At 34.4% G+C, this 12,140-nt stretch overlaps 1 protein-coding gene across 1 annotated transcript in view; it reads left to right on the forward strand.

Moving 5' to 3' along the window:
- Positions 1 to 7,831, forward strand: part of LOC145687697 (innexin inx2-like) — a 30,223-nt gene extending 22,392 nt beyond the window's left edge. The window contains exon 2 of the mRNA XM_081761154.1: positions 5,975 to 7,831. Within this exon, the coding sequence (XP_081617280.1) occupies positions 5,992 to 7,161 (1,170 nt within the window). The 5' untranslated portion in view covers positions 5,975 to 5,991 and the 3' untranslated portion in view covers positions 7,162 to 7,831. The remainder of the gene's footprint in view (positions 1 to 5,974) is intronic.
- The last annotated feature ends 4,309 nt before the right edge of the window (positions 7,832 to 12,140 follow it).

Genomic DNA, 12,140 nt, shown 5'->3' on the forward strand with positions numbered 1-12,140 from the left:
TATATATATATATATATATATATATATATATATATATATATATATACAGGGCCGGATCCAGAGGGGGGTGCACAAATAACTACAAAATAACCGACCACACTGAAACTTCAAAGTGACAAGTGACAATATTCTTTTCTTTGTCTCTGACAAAGCTGATGCATAGAACAGAGGAAAGTATTTGAAAGAGAGTCGCAAGTCGTATGCAGGAAAAATGTTTTTCTCTCCTCATGACTTCTATTTTCTTCTCTACTTGAGAAACGTTATACTGATTCGCTTGGTGAATTCTTTTCCTTTAACCTTCAAAAAATCGACTTAAACTATTGCTTTTGCAAAAGTCTGCTTTCTCTCAAGCCGCAAATGGATACACGATGACAGAAAATGTCGGAAAGTGTTGCTATTTTCACCGATATCTTCTCACTTTAGATAGTGTACATTTACAACGAAGGGGGTGTATATATATCCTCACATCCGACAATTTGTAAACAAATAAAAGAAAATTTGAATATGATTGAAATTACCCTATTCTTAGTATTTGCTGCAGAATTATCAGAAACGCTGAAATACCTACTTCTTTATATATTGAATTTAACATTTCCAACTTAAGCGACCTCTTGTGCTTGGAATCCATAATTCAATTCTCGGCCAAATAAGCTTCTGGTGGACAACATCGTGTCCGTGGTGGGTACTTCCGTTTCCACCAATAATCTCATTCTATGATTTGTTTTCATCATCGTTCACTTGCCTTGATCATTCGTCTCACTTATCATAATTGTGAGAGGTTAAACTGAGATATTTAATTTCATTTCATTTTCCAATTTAAGCGGATCCTCACATTCGACATTTTTTTTGATTAAGCAAAGAGAAATTTGAATGTTTTTAAATGCCCCTCTTTCTCATCTTTGGAGACAAATTTTTGAAAACGTTCGATCACGTTTTTCCTTATTTTTATTGAAGAGTTTATTTGCCAAGTGTCATCTCTCTACTGCCAAAGATTCGTCAGATACGCTACCCTTGAGGGAAATTTTGAAACCCCCTTTGCTCCTTTCAGAATGGGTGTTTTGAAAAATCATTCCTTCTCCCTTACTTTTGTGATATAGTGAGTATTTCCTCCGAATTTTACGTTTCTACTTATAGTAGTATGGGCTGGGCGATGATGAATCATCCACTTCTACTCTTTTCGAGTGTATATCTAGTACTAATCTAGATCGCATTGACTCTGCGTTAAACTTTTTTCTTGCCATAATTAGATTTAGAATTCCCGATTTACGCAATTATTCGAAATATGAAGACCTTAACGAATTTTTCTTCCCCTGACAAATGACGCCGCAGAACTGATTTACTTTATCTATATAAGAGCATCAATGGCAAAATTGATTCTGAATGCTTACTATTAATTTTCGTGTTTCTCAGAGACGAACTCGCTCTCTTAATTTGCTAACTTATGAGACATCTAGGTTATCAATTGTTAAGCGCTCCTTGTTTTACAGACTAGCGCACGATTACACTACATTGTCAATAGAATGTAATAATTTTACCTCTGAGAGAAACTTTAGAACTCAATTGATGAGAACTTTATATATTGAGAGATGAACCTTTTTCTCTGTATTTTATCCCTTTTGTGTCTTTCTTTGTTTTATGTTATAGAGTTACAGCTAAATGGCCTAGTAATGTATGAAAATTTGTAAATAAATATATGACAAAACTACACAGTTTAAGAAAACTGCTCGTGTAACTAAAGAAATGAAGGTGAAAATAATTGAACAATTTGAAACATAATGCTTTTATATATAAATGTGAAATCACTTTTAGTCCCCGATGAAACTATAGTCTTTAATTACCACAATACAAATTTATTACATTGTATCAGTTGCAATATAAGAAAACTAACACTTTTTGCAATTCCCGTTGACTTTAATTCATATTCAGATAGCCAACGATCAGTACGCAGGAATTTATTGCGGGAGGGGTCCAAACTCAACATAAGGGTATCTACATATTAAAATGCTACAATAGCAATTGAAAGCGCCTGAGCTCCAACCTATAAGTTTGGCTTTCAAATCATTCATTTACGGTTATGCATGCTTCCACGTTCAACAGAGACAAACATTTTGAGTATTTGCACTTTAAATAGTCTAAATTAGTTAACTATTTAAAATTATTGTTCAAAGCCTTTGTATTTTAATAAGCCTTCTCTAAAATCAATGCATGTGAATTGTGCTTCCATCTTCCGAGTTCTTTTAAACTATGTTTATATGTTTATGGCCAATCCTTTCGACAGTGAGATCTCGGAAACTACGGGCTCTAGAAAGATGATGTTTTCAGTGATCGATTGCAAATTTTGCGTAGATTGTCCAGTTCTAATTGAATATTTAAAAAACATGGACACTATTTCTTTATTACATTTTTACGGGTACATTGGAAGTGTTGAAATTAAAAAAAAAGCTAAAGCATCACATCCTACGCATTATACATTCCAACACCACATTGTTGTACATTGAGGTTGTATATGTCTCAGGCGTTTGTTTCATGGCCAAATAATAATGGAAAAGGAAGGATAACCATTTATCCAGTCTAAGATGAACCTTTATTTTTGGAGTGTTTTGCCCAATGAACACCATATATAACTGACATCATATTATATGCCCAATGAACACCATATAATAATCTGACAAAGCAATTTCATTGATAACATCATTCTTATCGATATTCAAAAACAAGTCTCGTTCCTTATTCATTAATATTAACAGAAGAAGTATTTTTTTTAATCTGTTTTAATTATTTTAAGTTTAGATTTTTTTAAAAAAAAGATAACAAACCACTTTCATGCGTGGAACGGTCATTACAAATTTGAACACAGTCAATAAATTAGTGATAAGTCCAGACTGAGATGAAAGTTTATATAGAACAGAAAATGCAGAAGATAAACTCTGTGAATACTCTCTGTTAATATCACTGTGGAATTCACTCTTTATCGTTTTATCTCTTATGTCTCGTTTGATTTCAGGACGTTGCCACAAATCACCATCTTTGACTTTTCATAGATCTTTCTCTTCTCCATTTCCATAGATTAATAAAATTCTTACGCTGATTGCAAATCCCTTTACTTCTACCGATACGCCACTTCTATCGCTATTCGATAGACAATAAATATTATGCAAGACGTTACTCAAAAAAATCCACCTTGATTCTTGCTATTTGATCGTTTTTGTTTGTCTGTTTCTTTGTTTGTTTGTTTCTTGATCCAACCAAAAACAACCAATCGATGAACTTTCGTTTAGAGCAAACCTCTCTTAAATACAGTACTTTTGCTTTCACAATCGATAATAGAATATCTTAAGATATAATATTATACAGATAGATACAAATACACTGTGTAATATAAGATAGATAATAGAATAGGATATCTTAAACTACTAAAATAGTGAATCCGCTTTAGCTTAATCACTACATTTATCCCCAAACATTTTTAATTGAAATTCGTTTTTCTGAGAAGTCAACTTCAATGTTAATTCCTCACCTTATGAAAAATGCATTAACACCTTCTAAAATTTGACATTTTTGACATAATCTTTGAAAATTATTTTAATTTTTCTCGAGTTTGATTTAGTACTGTATACAAAAAATCCCATACTTTGTGAAATCTATAGTTTTATTCTGGAGAAGAATGGGAACAGGGGTAACGATTGAGATAATATCTAGAATGACTGTATCCTAAGTATCTTTTTTTTAAATTTACAAGGTTATCCAATTAAAGAACGTGCAAGAGATTTAGTTTTGTAATCGAAGCTTCTCTTTGTCACATCCAACAACACTGATAAAAAGTTAACACATAGATTTCAGGAAATAATTTAATCGTAATCGAATCTACATAGGATGACAGAGTTTTGTGCTCATTCTACCATGGAACTGCGAAATTTTCTTTAATCTGTACCGCGTAGAATGACTACAGTAAATTATTTTTGTTTATTTTCTTATAGAGCCATATTTTTATGAGAATTGCTCGAAAAACAGGCAGATTTCTCTACTAGTCGAAATAGGTGTTCTGCTTGAATACAGTTTACTGTAAAATCGGCCACATTAAATCAAGGGCAAGCCTCACACATTGACTGTATATGAGATTCGGATTATCTTTTTTTTTCTTTCTTTTTAATGGATTTGAAAGCCATTGTAGCACCCCTTCATATTACTACTTCCATCGAGGAGCAATGTTATCATATTTGAAAGAGAAAGGTCAAATTGCTCTAATATTGATTTGAATTTTTCAAACAGAACTATACCGCTAGAGTCTTGAGCTATCGTCAAGTCAAAAGGTATCTTGTCACGACAAAATAACGAACACAAATGGCAAGTTGATCTATTATAAAATGTGATTGAATTGATTTGTTTTCTTCTAATACTCTCCTTTCTCTTTATTTCTCTCCTTTTTGATTGCACCACTTAATTCCTTATTCATTTTGTAGAACAAGTGAGTTTCATTTTACAGTGTGAAACTACGATAGACTTGTATTAGTTTCCAAACTATATGAATTCAACAATCAAACTTCAAGTAGTACGTCCAGAACTACTGGTTGTAATGGATTAATAAACTATAGAACATGTTTCTTGGATGCTGAATACAAATCAAAAAAAAACATTACTCGCTACTCTTACTGCTTTTGTTCTATGCCGATAAATCCTACATTTGGGATGTTGAATATGTGCAAAAAACCACATCTTGACATCTCTACAGATATTAGTAATGAAACCAGAAGTGCCAATAAGTTTCAACCACTTCTGGTTTCGGTAGTGTTGCGGGTCGTCACGGTATGCTCTCTTGAGACACTGAAACGATTGCAGTAAACCGCTTACCGTCATTTACTACCATTTTTATTCTATGGTATATGTGTTGGAACCGGAAATAGTTAATTTGAACCACTTCTGGTTTGAATAGAGAGTTAATGAAGAGGACGAATCTCATACTTGGGACAATGAATCTATTGCATGAGACCACATTTAGATATCTCTTGTCATTTTTGCTGTTTGGAAATCAGTATTAAAACCGATTAAATTTGAACCATTTCTGGTTTTGGTAGAGTGTTCGTAATAGTCATTGTACGTTTTCTTCAGACACTAAATCGTTTACAAAAACGTTTCTCGCTATTTGTTACCGTTTTCGTTCTGTGGCGATATACATTAAAACTAGAAATGACTAGTTTGAACCACTTCCGGTTTTAATAGAGATTTAACAGAGGAAATGGAGCATAATGTTGAGATACTGAATTTTTTACCGTTTTTCCTTTGATACCTGTCGACAAACGGACAGACGAACAGACTAAGTCGTTTTATAAGACTTCCCACTCTCGTGCATAGCATAGTTTGGAATTTTAATAATAATAACTACATTTTCAACACTCACAGCTTGACGTTGAACAACCGACTGACTATATTATATTGTCCTGTATTTTTTTAAAAACTCTTACGCTTTCCAACAGCAAGCACGAATCATGAATCATGTGAATATCTTCGCTGCGCCGTAGTAAGTAGAACGGCAAATATAACAAGCACAAAGACCGACACTGTTAACTATTATATATATGAAAGTCTCGTTGAATCAAAACTAACTATTTGTACCTAAATAATCCCGCATTTAGATTTTGAATAGATAATTTTCATTTTTTAAAATTTCAATACCCTGCAAAATAGAACAATTATAATTTTCACCATTTAGTTAATTTATGTTTTATTCTGTCTCTTAGTCTGAGAGTAACTCCCTTTCAGCCTTCGGGACCAAGGGCCCTCGGCAATTGCCGACTAGTCGACTTTGCTACTCCGACTCTAGATATAAGCAAATGAAATGAGTGTCCAAGCCCATATTCTTTGTTTTAGCTTGTATGTCAAATACTGTTCCACGCATATAAATACATATATGTGTTCTACTACTTTCTATTCTAATCAATAATTAATATTCTATTTATTATTATTATTATTATTACAGATTGGATACGGCTGAACATGAGGAGGGTAAAAGCTGTTTTCAAACTTGAGACGAACATTGATAATTATGTTTTTCGGATGTACTCTTTCACCCGGAAGCTTTTATTCATCCTTGCTATGCTGTCCGTTGCCTACATCTACTTTGGAAATCCAATTCTTTGCTTCGGAATTGACGGCTATCCATATGAGATAGTTGATGAAACTTGCAGGCTGGAAGCATTTTGTAATTTCTCGTTCCCGAGAAATCCAATCAACGACATCAATGCAGAGATAACTAGCGTCTTTGATGGTGTTGGGAAGAAGCCTTCCTTCGAAAACTACTTTAAATGGATGCCATACGTTTTCATGGTTCAGGCTTTACTCTTCTACATACCCAATTTAGTGTGGAAATTCTGGGACGCTAACATGGTTAAAATGCTTGTATACTGCGTAAGAAATATTCCATTATCCGAGGTTTATTTAAATGAGGTGGTAGATCTAATTGCTACAAGCATTCATGATTTCAAATACTATGGAATTGTCTCTTTCTTTTGTCACAGTATGAACCTTATATTTGCTCTGATTAGTACGACCCTGGCGTATACACTAACAGGAAATAATTTTTGGGGAAATGATTTGGATAACAGCCAGTGCATCACTGATGGTTTTCATTGTAATTCACATTTTATTTCAAATTTCTTCCCGATCGAGGTTTCTTGCTTCGTAACTCATGGAAATATGACAAGGCCAACAATATGTGTTGTACCCTTGAACGGAATGTACAAGAATGTATTTACTGTTGGACTGTTTTACTCTCTTGGTCTCGTTGCAATCAATACCTATTATTTGATAACAAGTATTTCACTATATTGTATAATCAAAGCTCGAGCAGTGTATTTAGGTAAACTCTCCGATTGGTACGACTGTCATGCTGTATACAAACTGTCCGCTTTATTATCATATGATGAGTTTTTTGCACTGGCTTTGCTCTGTGAAAACATGGAAAGCACAGTTCGTGGGCAATTCATTTCGAAATTCTCAGCTGTTCTGTCTAACATCCGTGAACCTTATCACTATGGCGAAATTAGAGAATACATAGAAGAAATTACTAATTACTGGGATTATTATGAAAATAATGTAGATGACGATGATTTTATAGTTGGCCAACTGCAGTATGACCCAGATAATCAACGTATTCTCCTGCTATAACATATACATTGTATCCTAACGAACAGAGTTGTCCATAAACTTGAAAGAAGGGACAACACAAAGATATAGATACGCGTATATTACATATGCTACTGTATGGTACTAAACTTGCTTAATTTAGAATGATCCTAAGCTTCCATTTGCTACTAATTTAAAGTCCATACACATTTTGTATTGTAAAACATTTAGATCATTTTCTTGAATCAAAAGTAGTAGAATTTCTTAGAATAAGACAGCAATTAGCAAAACATATTGGAAATCACATAATTTGTTCGTACGCTATTTGATTTCCCAGTTTGGAAATGCGTTTTGAATTTTGTTAAAGACAAAAACTTTTTTTGTTAAATTTTGTGCATGAGTTTTTTTTTTCTAGTAGAAAATTTAGTATTGAAAGTAAACGTAATTGATTGTATTCAGTATTGTCCTTGATTTAGTAAAATGTTTTACTAGTGACTGCTACAAAACCTTAAATTATGGCTCAAAACTTTTTAACACAGTTACATTGTACGCCATTTGATCGTATATACACACAGTGATACAAGAGGATATGAAGTTAAGAGGGTATAGGAAATGTTTAAAAAAAAAACAAAGTGTATGGTGTTATTTTTTCTGTAAAAAAATCATATGTTCTGTAATTCCCATAAATAAATGTGAATAAATTGTATACAATGGAACATGTATTTTTTTCAATTGTGTTTTATCTCTGTATGTAATAAAAAGATAGAATTTTCAAATAAGATGGGGACACATTTTGTGCAGGGTCAATGACTGATGTTTATCCTGCTCATAATATTACTTCACTTTTTTCAATATTTCGTCAGTGGTACATTTTAACAATTCGTACAATACCTAGACATTTCAGTTAAGACATAATAAATGTGATATTTTATGATGTTATGATGTTTCTATATATGCCTCCATAGAAAAACAAGAGTTCGTCTCAACTTACTGAACGTGATCTTAACACAACACTATGTGTTAGCCTCCTGACACCCCGCGTAGAGCCGGCTCTACCAAAAAAGGCCGACATTTGCCTGTTCGTTCCTGCGGATATCTCGAACTTTGCTGAGTTGAAACCTTTTGAAGGGTAATTTCCACACTTCAAATTTACTTCCGTCAGACAAAGAATAGCAGAAGCCCGCTATGGTGTGCAATTGGACAGCAGTTAAGATTCTCCGTGCTTCATGTTGCGATTTCCTCTGGGCGTAAGGAGGTTAGAAGAAAAGCTTTGAAATGATTAATCGATATACTCAGTAAACAGTAAGCCGAAACTGTTTTTAAAAAACATGTATAAAAGTGGCTTGGGAAAACAATGATACGTAATATTTTCTAACTTTGACTAAGCTGAAAAAGAAGATTCAACATTACCATTCAATTCAATGCAATGATACATACTCAAAAATCTTTTCCTCCCAACTGCAGCTACATTTCCAAAATTAAACTACCTACATTTTTTTTCTGTGGTTCGATCCCAATATTCCAACATATACGAGGTAAGTCGAAAGTCCTTGAACACCCCTATAATTTGAAGCCGGAAGGGAATAGTGAAAAGAGAGTATATCAACTGAGATTGGGTGAGGGGAAGCAACTTTTGATGTGTGTTGATCATGGCCGCCACCTTGAAAGTGACCATCTTGGATTCAAGTCATTTTTAAATGGAAAGAGAGCCGTGTGGCATATTAAATAACACAAGCTCGAGCTTACAAATGCAGTGATTTTTTTTGTCAATGTTGGAGTGTTTGGGAGTTGTGAAGACCCAAACTTGGCAAACTACATCTCAAGTGCATGCTACAACACAGGTTCTATGTTATGTCCATACCGTGCATAGTACAGGGTGGTCCAAAAGTAGGTATATAGAGCAGCATCGATCAAGTATGTCATTATAGTTTATTACGATAATGAATTTATTTGCTTTGGTTTGTTTCGAGCTTAAGGTATGAGTGAAAATAAATTAAGAACAGATAAGGAAGAAACTAAGTCAATACCTGTATGGATAACAAGAAGTAAATGATGTAAAATGTCATGACCGATCAGTACGAGACTGTATACCTACTTTTGGGCCACTTTGTATAACTGTAGTCGCAGCAACTACTCTGACTGCACTCTGTAATTTATACCGTTTACGGAACATTGTTAAGAACATCAAATCTAGGAAGCTCAGATGGGCAGGCCATGTAGTCAGAATGGAAGTAAATAGGAACGCTTTTAAAGTTATAGCTGGAAGTCTAATCGGTAAACGACCATTAGGGAGACCTAGGCGCAGATGGGAGGACATTATTAAGATGGATATCGCAGAAACAAGAATACATAGTACAAACTAGATCCAATTGGCTCAGGATAGAAATGGGGAGATTTTGTGAACGCGGCATTGAACCTCCAAGTTCCATAAGCCATAGAATTAGTTAGTGAGTTAGAGGTAGTAGTTGTCTTTTCCTCAGGAGTATTGTCTCATATAAGTTAGCAACGAAGTGAATTATGAGTAAAAATAATTTCAGAAGCTTAGCCAATATTCAAGACGAAACCGAGACTTTCGAGACCAGATCTGATCTCTAGAATTACAAGAATAATGTATCGGTTTCGGCATCATCTTGAGTAGTTCTTGAATTATTGAATCTTGGTCTCATCTGGGAATTGGTATAATCCCTAACAAATGGTTATCACAATGATAGAAAGCACTAAGAAACTACAATTTCTATGATTGATACGCTATGGAATAACCTCTGGCCTGCAGAACAGCTTTAATTTATGGTGATACTGAAGGAGGTAAGTCATAAATTGTTACCAGAAGAAAGCTGTACTATTTCCCCTGCATTAAGTACTTAGTTACATCACCAAAAATGAAGGAGGATATCTGATATCTGAAGTCAAAGTTCCAAAGCTAACTTCAGATGTTCTGTGCTAGGGGATGAGTTAAAGTTCATCTAGATTTGTGAGTATATGTGTATGCGCAGCGGCGCAATTCTGTCTTCAACATTAGGGGGGGGGGACTGGTAAGACCGTTCCCATAATATTTTTTAAGCGATGTTCAAACTATTTATGAAGTTGGAAAACAATGTTGTGGAGGATCATGGGAGCAGAGTTGGGAGGCGGGGAGATTTGAGGCTTATTCTGGGGGGGGGCATCAATTTCATCTCACTTTCCTTTGTGACAATCGGACACAAATCATCACATTTCTAACCAAAAAAAAAAACATTTCAAATCGGATTTTTGGGGAGATAGTCCCCAGTTCCAAGATTTGAGTCCCATGTCCCACTCATCCCTTCCGCGATTGGCGCCAGTGTGAATGTGTAATCAAGGAAAATGTGTGTATTTACTAAACAGTTGTATTGCCTTTCATCTTATTGCGCGCTTCTTCTTGTTTGAAGCGCCACAAACGCGACGCAAAAACATTGTAACTATCTTGTACAAGACTTGTCATTTTTTAAATAAAAAGTAATAAACACATGAAAAAGTAATAGAAAATGTACAACGTAATAATTATGATAAGGTAAAAGAACGTGAAAAGTAAATGTCACGATCAGGAAAAAAAATCGGAAAAGAAGTTCAGACAATGAAATACGTCTAAATACCCATTTAGACAGGGCTAAATAGGTGGGGAAAAGGGAGAAATGTATAATGAAGAAGGGAAAACAAAAGCTTAAAAGAAAGAAATGAATGTAAGAAGAAGTAAATGTACAAAGAAGATACATGTAAGTGTAGTGTATGTGTGAAAAATGTCTCACTTAACTCCCTTTTTCTACACAGCACCACGAAAATACGATCTGCACTCGAAGACTGTCACTGACGAACTCCTTGCGTGTTATTTGTACTAGTTTCTGAAGCAAAAATGGCATTTAGGAAATCAGCTGAAATCTGGTAAAAGAATTTCAACTACTACACTCTGTAAAGGAAAAATAGCGACACTCGCTCGGATATAGTTTTCACAACATACATTAATGAATATGAGTTTTTACATGAATTGCTGATAATATTTCAATGCATATTATTAATGAGCAGTTCATTCTTAATACTTGCTCCACAGTTTCAGGTTTTTTATATGCATATAATGAATTTATATGCATATATTAGTAGCTATGTGTGTTTTCAGCAAAAACGGCTGTGGGAAGAATTATACATAAAAGTATGAAAAATCAACAATAATAGCACAAAGCAAAAAACGTAATTTCTTAAAGAGTAAGACATATTGTGTACAAACATAGAGAGGTACAATACATCAAACTAGATTTCGTATGTGGACCATGGGCTATAGGACTTGCGGGGGAATCGTAGAGGCATTTTCGTGACAAGGCTATTGCAAAATGCAACCTTGATTTCATGGAATCACTCCCGGATTATCTGTTCCGTTAGTTCCATTCTATCCGAGATAGTTGTCTATTGAGTCTTCTGCTCATATCGACCCAAACTTTACAATTGGATTCATATCAGGTGAGTTTGGAGCCCACATGAGTCTTTGAATAGTCATATTCTTGCACCACGTTTTAACGATTTTCGTTCATTGACATGAAGCATTTACGTCCTGGAAAATGAAGTAGTCCATATCTTCTTCAGGAAAGTTATCTTTAGCTGTTTGAAGAATTTTACGTACCAGAATTTGAAGACATTTTTGTACATCAAATTACTCTTCACATATATCCATTGTTCTGATGTCTTTGACAGTGAAGAAAGCCCATACCATCACTCAGTAACTGAATATTTGCATCTCTTAAACAAAATCCGTATCAAATTTCTCGCTCATTTGTATCCACAACTTCACACCACTATCGTTTCCAACTATTCTAAACCTTTTTCAACGGAGAAAACAACATGCTTCAAGTTGTCATAAGTCCAAAGTAGCATATGGCCTCACAAACGTATGCGTTGAAGTCTTCAGTGTTTTTGCTAGTTTCGACTTTCCAGGCGGTTTTTTCTTCGTAATATGCTAATCATACAGTTAAGACAATACAGTCGTACGACTGACTGCAGTTCCAAGATCGAAACGA

Source organism: Thermobia domestica, chromosome 6 (assembly GCF_964235325.1).
Source record: "Thermobia domestica chromosome 6, izTheDome1.hap1.1, whole genome shotgun sequence".
Lineage (NCBI taxonomy): Eukaryota > Metazoa > Arthropoda > Insecta > Zygentoma > Lepismatidae > Thermobia > Thermobia domestica.